This window comes from Ascaphus truei, chromosome 3 (genome assembly GCF_040206685.1).
Source record: "Ascaphus truei isolate aAscTru1 chromosome 3, aAscTru1.hap1, whole genome shotgun sequence".
Classification (NCBI taxonomy): Eukaryota; Metazoa; Chordata; class Amphibia; order Anura; family Ascaphidae; genus Ascaphus; species Ascaphus truei.
In genome coordinates, this window is record NC_134485.1 from 28,431,566 (window position 1) to 28,456,143 (window position 24,578).

The following is a 24,578-nucleotide window of genomic DNA, read 5'->3' on the forward strand; positions in this document are numbered from 1 at the left end:
GGAGGGGGGGGGGAGAGTTTTAACAAAATCGCAACCGGAGCGTGGTCCAACCACGTAATAGGCCCTATATCTGAATGAACCAATACTTCAAGGATAATTGGGGTTACAAATATATTGTTGATTCTTGAGTACAAATCGTGTGGGGGCGAGTAGAAAGAATAATCCCTCTGTCCTTTATGTGAGCGACGCCAGGCATCGAGCAGACCAAATTCTTTGGTTAGTGATCTAAATTTCTTTGCTAACATATGTAATTGCAGAATGTGACTGCCCTGAGTAGGTGGATTTACCCTGGATGTGTGGATTTGTCCATGTCTGGGTTTTGTACCTGTAACACAGTTTACCTCCCCCCCAATCGCAGATAGGGACCCTGTGTGGAAATACACCTGTTACCGTGTGTGGTGCATTACATGATGGGCTCACAGAAGGCCTGAACCTCCGCCGCTGGGAGCCTGGGGTTACCTGATTCTTCGGATACAGCGCCTCCACCTGTAAGGTTTCTCAACGGGGTGGGATGGTCCTCTTACAGGAACAATAATAATAATGCACGCACACAATATATGCTAGCAACCGTTTTACTATAACTAATAACCTTGGTACTCTGTACCACACAGTAATAGGCATATAACTATACATATAGAAGTTCACCACCCACATATCAACATAGGTGTCCCCAAAGTACCTGGGTGCTGGGCACCAATTCCCTGATGTCCCTTATGTCCAAGCCCACCCAAAGTGTTGGAGATAGCTCTATCAAGTGGAGTGTTAGTGCACTACTATAGGTACCTGCCCGGGGCTCCGGCACCCGAGTACCGCAGTATAACAGAATGGGATCCGCCTGATCCGACGTGCCGTCCGCCTACGCGTGGGGTGAATTCCGGTGTGGATAATATCACCGTACACCGTACCGTCTATACCTTGGGGCTGGTCCGTCTCCAGTCCGCAGTCACTGCGTGGCGGAGTCCTCCGTGAAGATAGTGTCTATCTAGAGTGGGTCTGCTTCCAGACCCAGTGATCAGGCAGTGAAGCAGATGAGCGGTTCCTTGGTCTAATCAAACAGCTAAAGGGGCAGATTCCTTAAGGCCTGTCACTAAAGTACTACAAGCAGGGGCAAGGATAATAGTTATCTGGGACTTAGGGGTTAATTAGGCCTAGTGCCAGGGGCTACTGCTCCCTGCACACACACACACCCTAACTCACGCAGCTCCAACTGACACTCTTCAAAACACTGTCTTAACTGTCATCATCTCACAGCTTCACTGGTTGCCTAGCAACATGTAAACTGCAGCCTCTGAAGCTGCTATACTCCTATCTATCTAATTGCAGCCGCCCTATTGGCTAAGCTGCAGCATGTGACAATCCCCTGAGGGATACCGGGGCTACACACCATATTAAAGTCGCCTCTCAGAATCATTGATTGCTCTCGGCTGTCTCCCATAGACTTCAATATTTCCCTCAGAAAATCAATTTGTCCCTCGTTAGGTGCATATACATTCAGCAGTGTGATATGTAGACCTGAGAGAAGACCATGAACCACCATGGACCTCCCTCCTTGGTATCTCTTAACTTGATATCCTGTTGAAGACATTAGAGGTTATCAAAATCGTGTCCTCCCCCCCACCCCCCCTTTTGGCTGCTAAGACGAATAGAATGCTACAGGATATAACCCGCTAAAAGTGTTTGGGTGCTTCTGGGTGTTGAAGTGCGTCTCTTGTAGAAAAACAATATCTGCTTCCAGTTTCCTAAATTCTTTTAGGGCCAGTCTGCGCTTACCATTACTATTCAGGCCCTTAACATTCAAAAACACTAACTTCAATGGTGTTTGACTACTCATTCCTCTCACACACAAAGAGGGGAGGTTTTTTTCCCCCCATATCAGGAACTTGGGGGGGAATTTAAATTGAAAAAAAAAAAGATGTGTATTCAGCCACTCATCCCAATTTTGCGGCCAGTCCTTAAGTGGCTTGGCCTGGCGGGCATATAGCCCTACTGGGGGCATCCTGACGTCTGGCATACAGGTATCCCTTCCACCCGGTCCCCATTTACTCTCAACCTCCTGATCGTACCTTCGTTACAGCTTACTCAAAATATAAGAGCATAACAGATATATCAATTCCTATTAGCTGTAGGGCACTGATGTAAGAAAATAACACCCGGCGCTCCTAACTAAGCCTAACAAATAGATCATTGCAGCTCTAACCTTAAAAAAAAAATCTAACGACCTCTAGGTTCTTATATATAATGTGAGAAATAAGGGGAGCGCTATCTAATTATGCAAAACTATAAAAGTGCTAATCTAGATAAACGAGTGTTAATATATAAAAGTTTCTTCACCAATCCCTTGGCAGGTGCTGTGTAATTGAAGTGCTAAATTCAAAGTGCAGTGTATATAAAAATATTAATACAGTATATTAGTGTACAGAATGAAAATATTTTATGTGTAATATTGGACACGTAAATATCTATACAACAGGTAAGTGTATACGCCGCATCTCTCTGGCTCTCAGCTGGTTCTGTCTCTCTCTCCCTCCTGGACTGCTTCCAACAGCGCGAGCCCGCCCCGGTGCTATTTTTTTTTTCTGGAGAGTCCCCAGCCGAAACGTGACAGATCTGGGGCCGCAACTTTCCTGTCCGGAGGCATCTCCTGATGTTCTCCTGCCTGCTGCCGTGAGTTTGGGGCTTCTACGAGGGGCCGATCGGAGGCCTATATCAAAATTTGGGAGAGGGATGCACGGAGTTTAACTAGCACACGTGCATGCGCGCTGAGGTCACGCACGCGCCCCCACGGTCACTTTTTAACATTTTATAGCAACTTTTCATTGTACAGAAAACTGAAATATGGAAATTGAAATATTCCTATATAGTATTCAGAAATTGATGGTGTACAATCAATACCAGTCACCGCCACCACCCCCACCCCCAGTAGCAGCCATCGCCCATCCCGCAGCCACCGCCCCCACCTCCCCCCGTCACAGCCACCAGCCCTCCCTAAGCCATCAGCCAACCGCTCATCCCGCAGCAACCGGCCCTACCCGTAGCCACCGGGCCTGACCTGAGACCATCCACAAGGTAAGTCTGATTTTTATTTGTATTGGGGTATTATTTTTTACATGTATTGGGGGTATATCTTTATATGTATTTGGGGGTTAAGTAAAAGTTGCACGCTAAATAAAAAAATGTCGTGGTAGGTGTGCTATGGGTTGGGAGGGCCTGCTCCTTTAACTTGTCCAGGGCCCCATGATTTCTGTTGGCAGCCCTGCCCCTAGACTAGGATATTGCTTGTTCTGCAGCTTTAATACCAGTGATATTTTTCAATATGCATTTATTTTTTTAATTGAGGTCTTCCTATTTATACTACTGCAGAAAGATACACACACACACACACACACACACACACAAAAAAATAACGCTGTATTTAGGAGGGTTAAACATTAATTTTCCCCACATCACACAAGACACTTGGAGAAAGAGCGCCCAGCTAGTGAGGGATAGACGGCTGTCCTCACCGCGCATGCGCAGCACGGCACCAAGCTAGAGAGCGACAACGCGAAGCTTGCGCCGGAAGTTGTTTCTTCGTCTCCTTGGTAACGGAAGTTGTCAGCAGCACAACAAACCGTGCATAGGAAGCGTTGCGGTAGCCGTGAGGTGAGCGGGTGATATGTTATGTGTAGTGTCGGTGGGTGGACAAATAAAGGACGTATTCAACTTTATTCTACCGGCAGCAGAGTAAATAAGACTTTAAGTCTTCTAACCCTTACCCCCAATAACGCCAGCCTAACCCATACCCAAATAACACCCACCTAACCCATAACCCCAGCCTAATCCTGACCATAATAATGCCAGCCTAACTCTAAATGCCAGCCTAGCCTATACCCTAACATGCCTGTTTAACGCTAATAACGCCAGCCTAACCCATACCCACATAACACCCAACTAACCCATACCCCTAATAATGCCAGCCTAACTCTAAATGCCAGCCTAACCTTATACCCTAACATGCCTGTTTAACGCTAATAATGCCAGCCTAACCCTTAACCTAATATGCCTAATACTTTGGTAGAAAATCATTGTGTGCTATGGGAGAGCGGTGGTTATAAATCTGGCTGCAAGGTAAATAAACACTTACTTTATTTATACTTTAAGATTCTTCTAGCTATTGCCAATGTTAATTTTGAAATCTGATGCTCCATTCAGGAGAATTTTAAATGCCACGGAGGTTAAAATAAAGCTCTCCCCAGTGCAGTCTAAAAGGTTACAATGGTAATTTCAGTAGCTAGGAGGGGAGCAGTACATGTTATGGGGCAAAGTACTAAAATTGAGTTAAACTGATATAGGCTTCAGGGGGGATTGCTGCTTTAAACCAAATCAAACTCACTCAAAATCTTAACCTTATCTGGTAGAAAATTATACAAATCAAACTAATGTTTAATGATTGACGTGGGTGGAAGTGGCCTAAAGAGCTCTGTGTTTGTAAACCACATAAAATTGCAAAGGGTAAATATGTAAGGCAAGCATTGCTTTTATCTTAAAACAGAAAATGAATCCCTGCACTTCTCCCATTGGGCTAACAATATCTGGTGAAAAATATAAATATAGTGAAACCTAAGTCCTGTATGACAAAAGACTTTTGGTTGCATCTTTTCATCAAATCACGACAACCTGCTAACCAACGTCAAGGTAAGCCTCAATAGCAGGTCCCTATGCTAAATGCATACAAATTCTAGTGAATTATGCGAAATATGTCCTGAAGGGGTTAAACCACGCATATGCTTCTGACAGTGCAGTTAAAAGCTGGTATAAACCAGTAAAGATACTCACATAAAGGCAAGTCTTAAGACACTCACTACTTGTGAAGTGGAAAGTGGCATGCTGTACAAAGTGAACTTGCAGGGACCTTACTTGGAAAATATATACTTAGAAGGGTGGAGCTAAAACCTCCCACAAGTTGCTCAATATGCAGTTACAGGGGGATTGGATAAATGCATTAATCACATCGTAATAGTGATGTCTTCTGGATGTGTGCTGCTAAAGTCATATTTCACATAGTTCACTAGAATTTGTATGCATTTAGCATAGGGACCTGCTATTGAGGCTTACCTTGACGTTGGTTATTAAGCTTGTCATGATTTGATCAAAAGATGGAACCAAAAGTCTCCTTTGTCTTACAGACTGAGGGTCGTTCTATACTGTTTGCGGCCGTGCGCGTGCCGCATGCTTTTCGTGTGTATGATGAGCTGTGAGCTGTGTGAAGGTACAGTGTGTTTGTGTATGTATGTGTGTGTATGTAATGTGTAATTTATTATTTATTAAAAAAACACTTTTATAAAAAAATATTTATTAACTTCGTACACACACACCACACTTCAGCGCCGGTAGCGGCGTGAAAATATTATTTTGCCCACTTCCCCGCTGTCTGTCGGCTCCCCGTTCCCTGCCGTGCGCGGCGCCATTATAGAAAGACTGACTAACGTCAGCCAACAAATTCCGCGCACGGCACTATAGAACGCCCATTAGGTTTCACTATATGTATATTTTTCACCAGATATTGTTAGCCCAATGGGAGAAGCGCAGGGATTCACTCTGTTTTTCACATATGTATGGTCAATTTTTTCGCCAGCAGCAGGCGCCTTACACTGAAGCGCGGCGAATATATATATATTTGTTTTACGTTGCTTTTATCATATAAGACAAAGCAATGTGTTTCGGGCCCCTTTGCCACCAAAAAGGGGAAAAACTCGATTGCAACAATATAACTGTACTTACACACCTACAATAACGGTGCCATGATAAAGCAGCACCAGATATATCGATTTTAAAAAAATCACTTTTTAGCAACAATAAAAACATTGTTTTCCTAACCACTTTTTTTTCTACATTTCTGGCATCAAAGGGGTTTAGCAAATAAGTGTAAAAAGCTTTCATAGGAAGACTGCACATTTCCTAATCTTTGGAATATTAGCATTCACCAAATGAGAATCCTATATTTGCCGTTAGTTTCAGGGTTTTCCCTTAATGTTCCACTGCCCAATAAAACTGACACAGGGGAAAGGGTTTTTACTGTAGAAGACTTGACAATGTGGAGTTATTGGAGGACCACAAATTATTTTCAGAACTGTAAGAAAAGCATAGGTGGATGGAAATTCTTTTGTTAGAAGATATTTATTTATTTATAAAATATTTTACCAGGAAGTAATACATTGAGAGTTACCTCTCATTTTCAAGTATGTCCTGGGCACAGAGTAAAACAAATAATACATGATTACAAGTACAGTTACATAAAAGGTAGCTGAAGGTTGCTCTGAGAGTATTGTTTAACTAATCCTAGTGCAGGGGCAGCCAACTCCAGTCCTCAAGGTCCACCAACAGGTCAGGTTTGCAGGATATCCCCGCTTCAGCACCGGTGGCGCAGTCATTGACAGCCTCTGATTGAGCCACCTGTGCTGTAGCTGGGACATCAGGAAAACCTGACATGTTGTGGGAGGGGGAGGGTTTGAGGACTGGAGTTGGCCACCCAAGGGTTAAAGCAGTGCCATCTGCAGTGCACAGTGACATGGGGCGTTACATGGGCAGTGGGCATTGCTCTGTTTGGAGCAGCACTAATCCCTCTCGTGTGTAGTTGTGATATTATAAAATCCCTGTGCTGTTTTTGAACTTTTTAAAATAAACCAGAATACATTTGGATTAAAAAAAGCCTCAATGCTACATCCAACATGACAAATTATGGAATGCTGTGAGTTATTCTTCTTACCAGTAAGGGCCATTAATCAGTCCTTTGGCCAAAGCTTTATAAGCCGGCAACCACCTCAAGGTTAACCCTTTACTGCACGTCCTACACTGCCTACACATGTTCTCTTTACCTCTCTACTGGAAGAAGTCTCTCAATAGACTGGTAATCATACCTGTAGGTATATATATCAATATACCTGCAATTAAAGTGGGGTGGGTGAGCTTAAAACCATGGAGGAGACCCAGACCTCCCAATAGTTGTTTTCAGAATACATTTTGTGAAGAAAAGGGCGGTACCACACTACTATTCATTAAATGCAATGTGACTGAAATACACACACAAATAATTAACACCATTAATACCTGGTGGCTGCCTAACAGATAATCTGACTACCCTAGTCAGATAAGGAAACTTGGCAACAGAGGGATACTGTAACAGCGCCTGACAAAATATAGTCACAGGATGGTAATAGTACTTGGATGTACTAAATACAACCGTAAAATGTCCTGGGTGAAAATGGCCAGTACGGTTGTATCAAGTACTATTACCATCCTGTGAGTATATTTTGTCAGGCATTGTTACAGTATCCCTCTGTTGCAGAATACATTTTGTGCAACTTTGTGTAATGTTCTTAAATGACTTTTTGCTGCAGAAATGGTTCGCTTACACGTGAAACACGGAGATGAGAGCCAATTCCTGTTTGACACGACGGTAAATGTTTCCTTGGAAGAACTGGTCAAACAAATCACTGCGGTTTATAACGGCAAGCTTAAAATTGACAGAATATGTTCAGGTAAGGCGCGTGCCAAATTGAAAAATACCCACTTGACCACGTGCATTCTCACAATTAAAACTTTATTACTATAATTGATTTATTAGTATATTATTCTAGAAACCTAGATCTGTCCTTTTTTAGATTCACACGTTGGCAATATTTACAAAGCAGTCTTCTACCATACAACACCTTCCGGCACTAGAAGACTAATTACAGTGTATTTACTTGAATGGGCTGCAAGGGGTCGTATAGTAAAAAAATGGCTTAGTAAATATGGCCCATCATTTCTAGTAGAATGGAACAAGACTTGGTTGTGTGTTAAAGGGGCAGTATCACAAAAAATATTTAAAAAATAAACAATCCCTTAGTGTAATCTGCTTCCTTAGAAAGATTTAATCACCCTTAAATTAAGTTTTACCTGGTTCTGATCTGTGGTTACATGGTTGATCAGTGGAATACATGGTTACAAATACATGGTTACAAATACATAGTTACAATAAGTGAACATTATATACAAGACATTCTATGCGCAGTTAAAGATAATATATATTATAGGTGTATTTAACAGTTACAGACCAAATTTAAACTGTGAGACCGCTTTAGTTTTGAAAGAACTTAGACTGGTGGCTGCTGTTAGTCTCCGGTAGACTGTTCCAGTTGTGAGGTGCACGGTAAGAGAAGGAGGAGCGGACGGATACTTTGTTGAACCTTGGGACCACAGTCTTTTGATGGCAGTTAGTAGGGAATCGGCAGCATACAGTAGCTACATTTGGGTGATATACAGCTTGCTGGTAGCTTTACTATTCAGACACTGTCTCTCTGAATCCATTATTCAATACTCTGAAGCAGTGTCATTTTGCTGGTGAAGATTTGACTCCCATTCATTTGAGTGGAGCAAAATGTTACTGTAGAACTGGGGGGCAGCTTCACAGCATATTAAATACGGTCCTGAGAGAATAATTGGTCCAGTTTAGTGTGTCTGCCCAAGACCAACTTAAGAAGAAGGAAACAAAAACTTATGTAAAGGTAATTTCATGATCAGACATGTGAATGTGCTCACTTTTTTTACCCACCATAACTTATTTAAGATGATCACAGTTAAAGAGCCAAAAGCAAATTTTGTAGAAATACTTTGCAACCTTGTAATCTTTATCACCTCTTAGGCCAGGTCTCCGCTGGCTACTGCAGCGCCCGCTGTGGCGGACGCTGCAGGGACAAGAGCCGCCCCACAATGGGGCCGGGCCCGCTGCGAGGAGGGGGGGGGGGGCGCCGCGCTGCGCGGTGAGTTTTTCCAGCCTGCAAGAAAATTGTGAGGGGAACTAGCAATGGAGCGCTGGGCCGCGCCCCCCCGGCGGTTCAGCCAATGAGGGTGAACCTGCCGGGTGACATCAAGACCGTGTCCCCGTCACGCCCTCCCCCCTCCCTGTCTTTTCCCCTGCAGCTCTCTGCAGGCCGGGGAATTCGGCTGTACTCGCTGCCAGCCTCGCAGGTGCGCGTGCAGCGCAGGCACTGGGGCTGTAGCCTTATGCTTTATACCAGCGGTGCTCAACTCCAGTCCTCAAAACCTCCCAACAAGTCAGGTTTTAAAGATATCCCAGTTTCAGCACAGGGGCCTCAGTCGAAGATTGAGACCCCTGTGTCGAATCTGGGATATCCTTAAAACCTGTCCTGTTCTTGGTCTTGAGGAGTGGATTTGAGCACCGCTGCTTTATACAGTCTGTTGGTTGAGCCCAGGCTAGATTTTTATATTAATAATAAAACTGTTTGGAATATAGTGGAAGTCAGTAACACATAGATGGTCGTTATATAACTTGTGATTTAAATCACTATAGTATATTTTTGTAACCTATGTATTTCTTTGTGCCTCGCCCCCTAATTTAGTTACTTTCTTTCCACGATTTGTAGAAATGAGAGATTTAGCAGAACATGGTATCGTCATGCCTCCTAACATGCAAGGACTGACCGATGAGCAGATAGAAGACCTCAAATTAAAGGATGAGTGGGAAGAAAAATGCCTACCAAGTGGGGGAAGTGTCTTCAAGAAGGATGATATCGGAAGGCGAAATGGACACGGTAACCTTTTAGTGTTTGGTACCGGAAAACCTTGAATTTTGCATCCATGTGTTATTATGCAGGTTATACATTGTCTGGTTGTGCTCGCCTGTTGCCTACAAATATGTGCAATGAAATATAAGAGTTTCGTCAGAAAACAGCATTTGTTCTTACTCCATTTTCTCAACGACTCTCATGGTCAGCCCCCATATTAAATACCATTAGTAATATTTACGCAATTGAACATAGACCTGAAATGTTTTTTTTTTTTTTTTTTTCACTTTAAAACACCGTTTAATCTTTCCTAATCATACTAAGCTACAGTGAAACGGTTAATGTTTTCTGTTCTAATTCTTGTTATAAGAATTATTTGATTTTAACTTGCCTTTTAGCACCAAATGACAACATGAAGCAGGTTTTACAGAAGACAATAGATGAAGCAAAGGCCTTAATATCGAAGGTATGACCTTTCTTTTATATATTTATTTTTATTTATGCTCTTCACTTTGTATTCGTGACTGTATGATATGTAAAAATAGAGATGAGTGCAGGAACATGCAATAGTGTAATAGTGTTTTCTAGATTCAAAAACAGAAGGTAAAACAGTAATGCCCTTACAAAGTGTGTGTGTGTGTGTGTTAGGATCAGGTAGTTCTGTAGATAAAGAACAGAGAAACGCCACTCAGGGGAAAGTACTCTGTGCGGCGTGGGGGTTCCGTTCAATTCTCTCACAGAGAGGCAATTGTCTCCCCTAAAAAGGGGAGCAGATGGTCTGCCCCCTCTCAGCTGGATTGCCGCAATCAGAACACCCAGGTCAGTAAGAAGAAAAAGTTCACTTGGCCACAGGGTCAGATGCATAGAACTGCTCAATCCCAGTGCACCGTGCAAACTGAATATGTGAGACTACTGTGTCCCACAGAGCCCTGTGTCCTGTGGGACACTGTAGTCTCACATATTTTCTGGACACTTGCTTTAAGACTTTTATACATATTCCTTTTTTTTTTTCCACTGAATACTTTTGAGGTGTTTCTATATATGTAACGTTTTGCTGAGAATTTGTGTGTTTTATTAACACTCAAACAAAAGAAGGGAGCGCAGAGAAGGCAGGACGTCAGAGAAATAGTTCCATTTTAATAACATACATAAAGCAACTTAAAAACTTACAGTTAAGTTTCGCCACTTGATCAAACACATCCCCTCACCGCCGATTCCAGCACCGCGAGATCCGCGCATTTCCCCCTCCTCCAACTAACCCGGAACACCACACGGTTGTCAAGCCAGAAGTGCACCAGGAGCCGACTGATGGGGAGAAACTGATCCTCTCACTGGAGCCGCTGCCTAGCTATAACAGCGCTCTCAATTGTTTCTCTTTGGGGAGGTTCAAATGCTAAACTTATCCCACACTTAAAAGCAAATAGCTTATTGTGGGGGACGTCCTGCCTTCTCTGCGCTCCCTTCTTTTGTTTGTGTTTTCTGGTCCCGGTTATCGCCGGAGAGTACTGGAGCAGCGGGAAGAAGAGGATCAGGCGGCAGGGGACTTGTGATAAGCGCGGTCTCAACTTTCTTGTTTTATTAACACAAATTATACATTTGAGATTGGTGTCACTACATTTATCTGTTTGATAAATATATGTATATGTTGGGTATATACACTTGGCACACTAAGATATACTTTTTCCACATGACTGATACTGTATACAATTTTAAATAACTATTGTAAGTATGTCAGCACATCTAATATTAAATATAATACAGACCATATGTAATCATGTTATTCTGCATACAACATGTACACTGTACCTGCATTTGATACTAATTAGTCCAGTTCCATTGTGTCTAAACAAGGGTTGGGCGATATAAAAAGAAACAGAAATTAAAATCCCACGATCATATCAGTACATTTAGTGTGATAAATATTTGGTTTTAAAAAAAAAAGGTCAGGGAATATAAATCTAAAGAAATGGTATTTTTCTTACAAGCACTTTTTATTCAGAAGTATTGTCCAAAAATATGTTTTAAATATTTTTACCATTTTACAAATGAAATGTTTTTTGTTTTTTTAAACGGAAAAAAGTATCTAAGGGTGATAGGGGTTATGGGGATATAGGCATGCATTAGGGTGATGGGGGTATGGGGGTATGGGGATATAGGCATGCATTAGGGTGATGGGGGTTATGGGGATATAGGCATGCATTAGGGTGATGGGGGTGATGGGGATATAGGCATGCATTCGGGTGATGGGGGTTATGGGGATATAGGCATGCATTAGGGTTATGGGGATATAGGCATGCATTAGGGTGATGGGGGTTATGGGGATATAGGCATGCATTAGGGTGATGGGGATATAGGCATGCATTAGGGTGATGGGGTGATGGGGATATAGGCATGCATTAGGGTGATGGGGGTTATGGGGATAAAGGCATGCATTAGGGTGATGGGGGTTATGGGGATATAGGCATGCATTAGGGTGATGGGGGTTATGGGGATATAGGCATGCATTAGGGTGATGGGGGTGATGGGGATATAGGCATGCATTAGGGTGATGGGGGTTATGGGGATATAGGCATGCATTAGGGTTATGGGGATATAGGCATGCATTAGGGTGATGGGGGTTATGGGGATATAGGCATGCATTAGGGTGATGGGGATATAGGCATGCATTAGGGTGATGGGGTGATGGGGATATAGGCATGCATTAGGGTGATGGGGGTTATGGGGATATAGGCATGCATTAGGGTGATGGGGGTTATGGGGATATAGGGATGCATTAGGGTGATGGGGGTTATGGGGATATAGGCATGCATTAGGGTGATGGGGGTTATGGGGATATAGGCATGCATTAGGGTGATGGGGGTTATGGGGATATAGGCATGCATTAGGGTGATGGGGATATAGGCATGCATTAGGGTGATGGGGTGATGGGGATATAGGCATGCATTAGGGTGATGGGGGTTATGGGGATATAGGCATGCATTAGGGTGATGGGGGTTATGGGGATATAGGCATGCATTAGGGTGATGGGGGTTATGGGGATATAGGGATGCATTAGGGTGATGGGGGTTATGGGGATATAGGCATGCATTAGGGTGATGGGGGTTATGGGGATATAGGCATGCATTATCACGTGCCTGTTGCCTGAGCAATCTGTGGATTTAGATCGCTGGCGTGGCCGTGATGTCACGCGGCTGGTTCGCCTTCATTGGCTGAAGCGCTCACGTGACGCGGCGTGACACGAAAATACAAATTTCTTTATCTCCTAAAAACACTGTCGCAGCCAAACAGCTGTGAGAGACTGCTCCAGCACACTTCAAAGCTGCACCTCTGTGACCCAGAGGCAGGGGCGTAGCTATAGCCATAGCCCGCACTCGTGGGGGCTGCTCTCTAGGGTGACCAATCCAAATTTGACTGCCACTCGCCGACTGCACATGCGCGGCCAAAGCAATAGAAAAACTTTGCCCGGGGGCCCGCGCTTGCCTTGCTATGCCACTGCCCATAGGCCTGCACCAAGTAATACCTCAATAACATATCATGTCACAAATTCACTTGTCTGTTTTTTTCCCCACAGTATTACTGTGGTGCCTGTATATTACCCATCCCCAGTCTAAACACAAACATGGCCTCCAGTGTAGTCCAGGGGTTGCTTGACATGAGGTCAAACTTAAATCTGTAAATGGATTTATTGCAAAGCTCTGATAATTCCTATATTCATTTGAAGACCAATCGTGAATGTGAATATACAAGAGCAGGGCCGTTTAAGTGACAAAGGGCTGGAACTGTTTTTCTAATGTGAGTTTTGGTGTAAGAAAAAGAACAAGCTTTATTTTGAGAACGATGGGCATTGAAAACTATATTCCTGATTTTAAGCTAAAGTTTGGCCAAAAAAAAAAATTCTGAAAATGATGCCTTTTAAAATAGGCCACAGTAATAGGGAGAGGTAGGAGCACTCGCATCATGGTAGATGCTGCCGCGGGTGCACGGCTACACCTGTAGGGGTAATCAATGTAGTGAAATATCCTGTCACAGAAGGCGAGCACTCCATAGGTCCATTGCCAAAATACAAAACTTTTATTTGTGGACTGATCGACGTTTCAGTCCAAACACAGACCTTTGTCAAGATACCACAAAGGTGAAGTACAATCGTTTTATATACGTGCAGGGTGGCATGCTGACATCACTAGGTGCAGTGAATAAATTAAAGATGGTGTCAAAGTGAAGAAGAGCAGTTTCTTTCCATATACACAACATAAACAAAGATTGCAACACTGAATGTAGACTGTGTTCGTGAACTATATAAAACATACTTATGTGAGCATAGTGTACATATTTAAAATAAAAATGAATCATCATAAGGAATTAAGGATAATTCAATATAAAAAATGGGAAATGTATAATTGTGTAAATGTAGTAGCAATTGTATAATAGCTAGAGAGAACATTTCATATTGGTAAACATATTATATATTTGACAAGGTTTCAAGGACTGCAAAGTCTATCTACTGAATTCCAAGATGTGCTGAAAATAAAATATAGATAGGTGTTTTCAACTTAATTAAAGATGAACTCTTTCAGGCCTGTATCAGTGTCACTTATGTGTCCGCATGTTTAAAGTTATAATTACATGTTTGGAAACATATATTCTATTGATGGGATAGCGCAGTGAAGATGTCAGCATACATGCATACACACATATAGATATAGAGAGCGAGATCTACCTCCGTAAATGATTTTTCGATCTGTTTGAATATATCTCGGTGTATTTATCATTGAAGTAATCTCTGTGACTGATAACCCATATTTTGAATGAGTCAAATATATTCCACCCTAGGTTCAGTCTTCGAATTTCAATCCTTAGTTTTTATACATATTCTTTGTATTGATCATTCTAGCCTCTATTGCAGGGCAAACGGTGATCAGCGAATTCCATGGCGGTCATAAGTACCTTTCATCCAGTTGATGTATACACAAACCTTACATAGTACAGTATTTGTTTTATTAAACAGGTGAGTGTATAAAAACTAAGGATTGCAATTCGAGACTGAAACCCTAGAGTGGAATATATTTCACTCACTCAAAATATATCATCAGTCACAGACATTATTTCAATGATAAATACACCGAGATAAATAATAAATATATTTATAAAATATTTTACTAGGAAGTAATACATTGAGAGTTACCTCTCGTTTTCAAGTATGTCCTGGGCACAGAGTTAAGACAAATAATAAATACATGGTTACAAATACAGTTACATAAATGAACCGGGTATACATTATATACAAGACATTGCATGCACAGTTAAAGAAAATATATATTATGAGCGTATAAAACAGTTACAGACCAGATTAAAATGTGAGACAGCCTTAGATTTGAAAGAACTTAAACTGGTGGTGGATGTGAGTCTCTGGTAGGTTGTTCCAGTTTTGGGGTGCACGGTAAGAGAAGGAGGAATGGCCGGATACTTTGTTGAGCCTTGGGACCATGAACAGTCTTTTGGAGTCTGATCTCAGGTGATAAGTGCTGCAAGTGGTAGGGGTGAGGAGCTTGTTCAGATAGCTGGGTAGCTTGCCCATAAAGAATTTAAAGGTAAGACAGATCGAAAAAATCATTTACTGAGATATATCTATATCCAACCATGCTGTAGGATATATTTCCAAATACGTAATTATAACTTGAAACATGCGGACACATAAGTGACATTGATACAGGTCTGAAAGAGTTCATCTTTAATTAAGTTGACAACACCTATCTATACTTTATTTTGAGCACACCTAGAATTCAGGGTACAGACTTTGCAGTCCTTAAACCCTTGTTCAATATATAATATATTTACCAATATGAAATGTTTTCTCTAGGTATTATACAATTGCTACTACATTCTCACAATAACAATTTTGCCATTTTTTATATTTAGCCTTAACTCATTGGGATTCATTTTTTATATGTACACTGTTTGCATAAGTACAGGAAGAAACAAACAGCGCCCTGAGAACCAGTATAATATATGTATTAAAAGGAGTCCTGACAAGGACTACACAGAATACAATTAGAAGGGGAAAAGGGAATTGGAGAGGGGGGGGGGGAACACTGTCGCTACTGTCTTAGTAAAGTAGGGGTGCTGGGACTATGATATATCACTATAGAGATCCCTATTAGGGAGTGCTACACTAGGGACCTCTTCTTTTCCAACCTATGGTCTTTCATAGGACTACACAGAATAACAAACAGTGGTCTGTTGAGGGTCCGGACTGCTCGCTCCATCAGCTGAGTTTGTAGCCTCTCTCTTCCTGGTCTGTTCTCCACCAATGAAATCGCGCGCAGCAACCCCACGTGAAATCTACGCGTTTCGCACTGCGTGCTTCGTCAGGAGGTGACAAACCACTCCAGCATCATCCGTCTCTCCCGGTTCTGCTCACAATGTTAAAAACAAGCTAAGTCATATTCCTTTTAATACATATATAATACTGGTTCTCAGTGCGCTGTCTGTTTTTTCTCGCGTTTTTGTGGCATTGTGAGCTCCCTTAGGGGGGCTCACTCTACAGGGGAGATTGGAGTACCCCTACTGACGGCAGCACGCAAACTACAGTTGCATTATTACGTAGGACAGCACCAGCGTGGATTTCCTTCATACTTGTTTACATACGTATGTTTTATATAATTCACGAACACGCTTAGTCCTGCTGATGTCAGAACGTTCAACCTGCCGGTATATAAACGATTGTACTTCACCATTGTGGTATCTTGACAAGGGTCCGTGTTTGGACCAAAACTTTGATCAATCCACATATAAAAGTTTTATATTTTTGCAAAGACCTATGGACTGCTGGCTTTCCGTGACAGGATCGTTCTCTACGTTAAAAGTATGCCAGTCATTATATCTAAACTGTCACAATACATAATCCCTGTGCGGGTCTTGTGCATTGGCTGCAGATATTCGTGTTCCAAAAGTAGCGATCCATACTGTGTTTTTGTTAAGTGGTACCTGCTCCCCTGAAACCTCTTTAGTATGTTTGTGCTATTTTCTAGTCACCATATACAGGGCCCTGGAAAACAGCGATACATCAATGCAAATAGTTATTAGGGACGGTCAGTGATACCACACAAATTAAACAAAATAGAAAAATATAAATGACTAATTTTTAGGAGGTTATGAAAAAGAATACTCCATGAAACAGAGTAAAAAGACGCTGTACGGTGTGATGACCAACACATCCATCATACAAGATGTTCTTGTGCATAAGCCTGAGAAACTGTAGACGTCTCAATGTAATTGGCATCCCATCGGCTATGGCCCCAGTGACTGCGTGCGCACGCCGAAGTGCCTGCCGGCGCGTGCACCAGTTTCAGCTGCGATCTGTGGTCTGCGGTTGCGCTTCCAGTGAAGAGACGGAGATCAGACGGGGGGGCGTGGCGCAGCCATGACGTCACACGGCTGCGACGCTCTCATTGGCTGAACCGCCGCCGTGACGTTGCCACAGCTCGGCTGCCACGCCAAAAGGCAAAAATATTGTCTTTTGGCAAAGGCGGTCGCGCATCGCGTGTGCACACACCGACTGGGGCCTGCCCCATGGAGGGCTGTACATTGTGTGTGGCGTGCACACCGTCACGCGCACAGCCGCGGCCACTGGGGACGAAGCCTTAGTGATGGGTTTATGATTACTTTGTGAGCAAAGAAAAGAAGAGCGGGTTCAGAATGTAGATTCTAAATCCCCGACACAATGTTATCACAAAAGAGATTTGGTTCCGGAAATGTAGTATTAAGTTCTAGTAGCTGTATTGTCCTCTAGAAATGTATATTAATTTTACCGGACGAATATGGTGGATGTGATTATAATGTAAAGAACTATGACCGGACACTTCAAAGCTCTATACACTATAATTCCTGATATAATCAATGTGCATGTTAGTCCCCTAGAGGTATTACGTTCTACAACTACATTTACCCATATAAACATGCCACGTAATTCAATTACTTTGGTCCTAGGTGGGACTGCACCTTTCACTACTTGGTTGATACAAAAAAAAAATGTGCAGTTAAATGCAAATTTACCATGCGTAATTCTGCATTACAAATTCAACAAATATACTGCTCATAAATGAATGAACTCGAATACCAATGAATGTTCTTTGTGTATTATTTTGCAACAGAAACAAGCTGAGGCAAATGTGTGCGTCAATACACAAATGGTGAAAGATGCGTTGGACCAGCTCAGAGGTGCTGTAATGATCGTCTATCCCATGGGGCTGCCTCCGCACGACCCCATCAGAATGGAGTTTGAAGATAAAGAAGACCTTTCAGGAACTCAAGTAAGTACCTGCTTAAAGAATGGGATTAATTCTCACACCCCAAATACCGAATGTCTGGTTTACCTTCCCCAAATAACCGAATGTCTGCTGTACCTCCCTCATTGCCAGTTCTACTCCTTACAGGAGTAGCTTCACAAATTTCCCCTGGAGTTGTGGCAACAAAATTAATTAGCCCTGGCTAAGTTGAGTATGCAGCGCCTCCTACTTTATTGCTGGTATAACACTTGTGGTTTGCCAGTGAAACAGGACCACAACAAACCGTGGTTTCAGGGGAAATAATTTTGCCTACACATTCTTTAACACAGTAGCATTCAGATTCCCATTACTTTTGCAAGGGATGGTGGGTGGGGTCAGTTAACGTGCTTTTCTTCATATGTTCTCCTTTACTGCCACATACTTGGGTACTGATTTACATGGTGGAGTATGGAGAACTGCTGCTTTTGTACATTGGAAGAGCATGCGTCTCAAACTTGTTGAGCCCGGATCAGAATAGAATTCCGCTTTAAACGTTTCTGTGCAAGAGGTAAACCAACCTACACAGCATGATTCCAGCCATGATCATCGGCACGTGATTCCGTATTTTTTTTTTTTTTTTTTAAATGACTGTTTATTAGAAATTGAATTGTTTGTTGCCTTATGAGCGTCTTTATCCAGCTTTCTCAGAAAGATCCATTAATGTATTTCTGCCATAATTAACATTAACATCTAGAGCTGCTACTGTTTATTAGAAATTGAATTGTTTGTTGCCTTATGAGCGTCTTTATCCAGCTTTCTCAGAAAGATCCATTAATGTATTTCTGCCATAATTAACATTAACATCTAGAGCTGCTACGTGATTAATAACCTTCATAGGAATAAAATCCTTTATGTTGTATTAAAAATAAATTGTCTCAGTACTTCTATGCTAACTCGATGAACTCATTATTTCTAATCCTGTTGAATCTGTGAGCATTGGTGCTAAGAAGTAGCCATAACAAGAGTTTACATGTTTATGCATGTGTTGTGTGACATTGACATAAACAGTATTTGGCGATGGATAATTGCTATAACTTAATACAGTACATGTTGTCTTGCCAACTAAGGGGCCACATAACAATACCCCAGTGCTTCTCAGGGATGAATAGGTTAAAAGGCTAACTCATACCATTGTTGACTGAAGTAGTCACATTGATGGGCAGTGCAAAGTGATGTCTGCTCTCTGTAACCAGAACAAATGATGCATTTGCGCTCTGTTGCAATACAGAATCATCAATCCATTCCGTTCTGGAGGAATGGGGCGGTGGCAGCGGCTTGCAGTGCACTGCTCTGCACAATGTTTTTCAGTACCAAAGCAATTAAACCTGCCCCATTCTGTCTGCTTACAGACACTAAGTGGCATGTTCATACAAGCTCACAGCTGCATCATATGTAGACGGGCATTGACTGGATGAGGGAGAGAAATGCTGCCCAGAGCAAAATACATTGTCTCTTTGATTAGGTTACGTAAAGTCTTTTGAAATGTCACTGATGTCAGTATACCAGACATTGTTTGTTGTACATCTGATTAATTGCTGAATTTCCTGTGTTGTCCTTGGACTGATTTCCAGACTCTCTTTTGTGTATCTTTTTCAAGTCTTATTGAACCGAGTCTGACCTGTCTCTTTTCTGCTAATAGTCCAAACGTCCATATATACACTTTATTCTGTCTGGCATGTCTAAGCTTCCTCAAGGTTCCTCATGGTTGTGAATTGAGAGGTTCAAGTTCACTCTGAATAAACAACCTGAAGTCAATGCGGCTGGTGATCAGTTTGTTTAGTACAGGGCTCTTAAAGTTCAGTTCTCCAGAGCAACCAACAGGCTGTTTTAAAAATGTCTCTGATTTGCACTTCATTTACCAATTAACATACTGTAGCTCTAATTATCACTGACAGAACTTGTCTGGGTACTTCAGGCCTCAAAACCTGGCCTGTTGATGACACTTGAAGACTGAGCTTGGATTAAATTATGCAGGGGTTAAATCACGGGTGGCCAAGTCCAGTCCTCAAGGGCCACCAACAGGTCATGTTTTCCGGCTATCCCTGCTTCAGCACATGTGGCTCAATCAAAGCCTCCATGAGGACTGGAGTTGCCCACCCATGGGTTAAATGATCCACAGCACATTAAAAGCCATAATAAGTCACACACAGTTTTCCTCAGCAGTGTTGTCCCAGTTTCCAATGCAGTTTGGTCAAAATCAAACATCTATTGTGGGTGCTACTGGTCATAACAGATAGTAGTGAAAGTGCCACAGGAGAGAGTCCCATACACTTACATTCATTATTTAAATTCAGACATCATTAATACGGCCACGTCATCCCAGAAGTAAACAAAGCCTGTTTCTCAGAGTTATGGTTTCTTTATACACCTCTGTACTCTCAAGTCCCCATCCACTACCTCCCAGTCACACAAACTAAGAAACGTCTAATTCTGAATACACGTTTTCTACTTTTAGCTTGGTAGCTATTTTCTGTAGTTCATCGTGAATTGTGTAGCATCCTTTTTTTGTTGTTGTTATGTCTTGGACTAAACTGTATTTTTGAAGGTACTTTTTCATTTACCTTACAATGTTTGTAAATGCACTTTGGTGACCTCAAATGCTTCCATTTTAAATGTAATTACATCCTGCGATTTGTACTTGTAGCTCGGTGAGTGGGTGCAACTCTGCAATCTTGAACTTTTTTTCCCATGTCCATGATGTCTGTTCTTGATATTTTGCCTCCAGGCTGGGCTGATGGTCATTGACGAAACAGATGCTCAGTTGTGGTGGGCAGGCAAAGAGCTACTAAGAAAAAAGAAGCTTTCAGACTTTGTGGGCAAAAATGAGAAAACAAAAATTATTGTGAAGATACAAAAAGTAAGCACAGAATTCTGTTTAACAACAATATGCACCTCGTGACAGAAATAATGTATTATTAATTACAAAGAGATAACTCCATAAAGTAATCCTGACCGGTCCTCTGTCTTGGTCCAAGGTCAGATGGGTTTTTGCAGTGGAGTTTTCCTGCTGGTAAATCCCTCATACAGTACAGTAAACCACGCCAAGGGTATATATGTAGGTACTGGGCAGTTTGGAGGAAATTGCCCTTTGTAACATTTTACTGTATTTCAAACCCCACCAGAGAGGACAAGGAGCCCCATCCCGTGAGCCGGTTATTGGCAATGAAGAGCAGAAACAGATGATGATGCATTACTACAGGCGACAAGAAGAACTAAAGGTAAGAGATCGTTTGCTTCTATGGAAGAAATGAAACTAATATAGGTCACTGCGTGCAACTGAATTCATTCATTTGTTGTTTGAATGTTTGGAGAGCAAATGTACTGTATAAGAATATCCTAGGAATGTCTTGCGTTCAACTAATTTCGACCCTAAACTATAAGCCGTTTTGTTTGCTTCATGAGTGACACAAGAGTGTGTTATATTGTTGACGCACTTTACAGTGAACTCCCACACAGCCTCATTAGTTTCGAATTTGTTCGTCTTCGCCCAAGATTAATGTTACAAATATTTATATTTATTATTATTTACGTTAAAGAAATGTCACAGTAACAATGGTTTACTGCAATCAATAAATTGCAACATTAATTAAAAATGAATACATTGCAAACTATTTGAATGGAAGATTGAGTTCAGTCTCCCAACATTGAGTGAAAGGAACAGTTTGTTTTCTGTGTTAAAGCAAACATGTATCACATTGATTTTTTTTTTTTTTTTTTTTTAACTATTACTACAGAAAAATACATGTTTGTTATACATAATGTAATAAACAAGTCTGGTTAATTTATTGTATACAATATTGGAAATCTCTGTGCTACATTACATTATACATGTGGCAAATTGTCGTTTCCCTTACAGATGGCAGCACTGAAGTAACCATGTTTCACAGTTCCTAGAATTTAGGAGATGATCAGTATCAAACTAACAGAGGATAACCCACTACCAAAATGCAACCTTCTTCTCTTGTCAGGGAACATTGTATTGTTTGTGCTGGAATATAAAAGAGAGAGTTGCGTTATTAGTGTGTGATATTGAAATATGAGTCACTGAACCATAATGTTCTTTGCCTGTGCAACATAATTAAGATCATTAATTCATCCTGTAATTGTTAAATCCCAAATGACATCTCATAATTGTAGATGAGCTCATAGGATTGAATTGGGGATGTTGCTTGAACTGTAATATCCCTCCACACGGCAGCAGAGCTACTACGGAAACGGCAAATAGCTGCTGCCCAGCCAGCCATTTTATAATATACTCTTCAACAGACCCGGAAATCTAGCAATCTTGCTTATTATAAGTAGTATTACTCTGTTGTACAGGACACTGTGTTCATAGTGCAAACTCTGCACCGTTTGAGTCAGTCGGCTTCCATGCGAGACGTACATTTCCTGAGCCACAGTGTTCTCATCCATTGAATGGCAGCTGGGTTACACACAGGGAGACGAATCAAACGCACACGGGATAATGGGAATATTGTGTTTCTTTTAATGAGCGGGTTTATATTTCATCTATTTATGTTTTGTTTTTCAGAAACTCGACGAGAACCATGACGACTCCTTCTTGAATGCCGAATGGGCAGACACTCATGCCTTAAAAAGACAGTTTCAAGGTGTAAATAATATTAAATGGGGCCCAAGATGAGGTGCCCGGAGACGTCTTGCCAGCTGTGATCCTTTTTGGCTCTCTAAATACCCTGTTGAGTTTTGTTATTAACTTATTCATGTCCTCTAATAGAGGAATAAAATTTATATTTGGTTTCTTTATATTTTTTAGGTGCTTGATGTTCTATTTTCTTCATGTGTTTATAATTATTAATGGCTGTTGACATTTTTAACCATACCCTGTTATTGCATATTGATTCTGGATAAAACAAGGTGTGATATCCTTTAGTGAACCAACATCAAAGTTCTTCATAGTTGTGTGAACGTTGGCTTTTTAGATCCTTTTTGTACACAACCTTAATATGAGGATCTGTAACTAGTAACACGTTCCTTCTATACAGCAAGATTTAAAGTAGACGTCCTTGCTGATCGCTGGGTGTTTTTTTGCTTACTTTAGGAATTCTCTTCTTGCCCTTTCATCGCTGTTTTATTTTTTAATATCCAGCGTTCTGTTCAGGGGATAGATACGTTTGATATATTAAGTATCCGGGAGATCAAAATGGAGCCCAGTGCAGTCTGAGGTTACCGTGGTAACCGTGGATGCTAGACTGATTACGAAAATCATTATTTTTTTTAATATTACAAAACTGAAAAACAGAACCTGCTCAGGGGCCAAAATAATAACACTGCGAGTTGAACTCACATAGGCTTCTGGTTAAACAACTTCTTTTAGACCAATCTTCTATTTTACACTTGTTACTTTTCTCCCACTAACCAGTAGGTGTCCCTATAAATCTCAATGTTCTAGATGAGGAGGAAACCTCTAGATATATGTCAATACTCATCAATGACAAAAACTATAAATCCTCTCCTGGACTTTCACTTAACATGAAACTGGAAAGGATTAGCCACATCAAGACACCAATTATTTATATTAGAAAGAAAATCTCATGCTTTGATGAGAAACACCGGGGTACATTTGCATGTCTCAGATATTTAACATATGCCTGCAATACACGGTGGTTAAGCAGTAGATACAGATGTACGTAGCAAAGTTTATTACACCCACTGACCATGTAGAGTCTCACAGCATAAGTTTCGGAGGTTGCAATATCCCAAGATATCTTAGAATCTGTTATGTTGTGACCAATTAGCCGCAAGTGACCTTGCCACAGGAACTCAGCCCGTTCGCCACCAAGGTAAGTTCCTAACTTTGGCTCTTGCCCTAAAACCCTGTAGTGTTAACCCTCTCATACTAATTCTACCTCCTATCATAAACCTTAACCCCTTACCCTAACTGCTAAAACCCCTAACATTAACCACCTAACCTAAAACTTACATTATCATAGGGGCGGAGGACAGTCCTTTTCTGACCAGACGCTGGCGGGGACAGTGTTGTGGTGAGACGGTTGTGACCAAATGTCCCATTCCGTCACAGAATATCCCACCATAATATGCCAGCGGGTGCCATAATCTTATGTACTGTATGTATTCTTGGTAATGATATACAAATAAATACACTATTGTATTCCATTCAGGGAAAAAAAATAGATGTTTCCATGTTACTTTTGTAGCTTCATTATATAGCTTGTTTAGCAAAGCCGTGGTTATATTAATACAGAACTATCAGGGACCCAACTTTTTTCTGACGGTCTCCCTCCTCTCCTCTCCCTCTCCTCGCTGATAAGAGTTGGTCAACAAATATGGTTTTGCACATCAACCTTCCCTCGCTCAAAAACTACAAGTCCTCACCACCCATACTCAACAAGTCCTGGGTCTGTCTCTAGCGGATGATCGACTTTCAGTGCAAAGAATATCCTCTGTCAAATCTTTATTGTATAAAATAAGGGAATATGGCTGAAATAGTAGTTGCTGGAGCTAGGTTAGTCCAATTTGAAATTGTGCAAAAATTAAAAAGTACTTTAATAGTAGGTGTGAACTCCAAATATAAAAGGTATCATCTAGTAATGAAATCTATAGGGCACATTCATCGAGTGCCGATACAGGCTATCACAACCCATCCGGCGTTATTAACGCCCATTCAAGTCAATGGAGGTTAATGCGATAACCCATGCTGGCACTTGACGTATATGCGCTTATGAGTTAT

The 24,578-nt window shown here is 41.5% G+C and overlaps 1 protein-coding gene and 1 long non-coding RNA gene across 4 annotated transcripts; one reads left to right on the top strand and one right to left on the bottom strand.

Annotated features, from left to right (window-relative positions):
• Positions 1 to 2,408: 2,408 nt before the first annotated feature.
• On the bottom strand, positions 2,409 to 3,567 carry LOC142491381 (uncharacterized). The gene is made up of 2 exons (XR_012800387.1): positions 3,443 to 3,567; positions 2,409 to 2,701 (listed from the first exon to the last, which is right to left on the bottom strand). It is a non-coding gene; the product is annotated as an uncharacterized LOC142491381 (long non-coding RNA).
• On the top strand, positions 3,509 to 22,633 carry CFAP298 (cilia and flagella associated protein 298). Of its 3 annotated transcripts, none has more exons than XM_075593882.1 (8): positions 3,509 to 3,642; positions 7,377 to 7,517; positions 9,405 to 9,572; positions 9,944 to 10,011; positions 17,696 to 17,854; positions 20,595 to 20,726; positions 20,992 to 21,087; positions 22,401 to 22,633. In XM_075593882.1, exons 2-8 carry the CDS (start codon positions 7,379 to 7,381, stop codon positions 22,509 to 22,511), a joined length of 873 nt encoding a protein of 290 aa, XP_075449997.1. In that variant the 5' UTR covers positions 3,509 to 3,642; positions 7,377 to 7,378; the 3' UTR covers positions 22,512 to 22,633. The 3 variants fall into 3 exon arrangements, with proteins under 3 accessions (XP_075449997.1, XP_075449998.1, XP_075449999.1); XM_075593883.1 differs by lacking the exon at positions 3,509 to 3,642 and adding an exon at positions 3,709 to 4,107; XM_075593884.1 differs by lacking the exons at positions 3,509 to 3,642; positions 22,401 to 22,633 and adding an exon at positions 21,726 to 22,372.
• Positions 22,634 to 24,578: the final 1,945 nt, after the last annotated feature.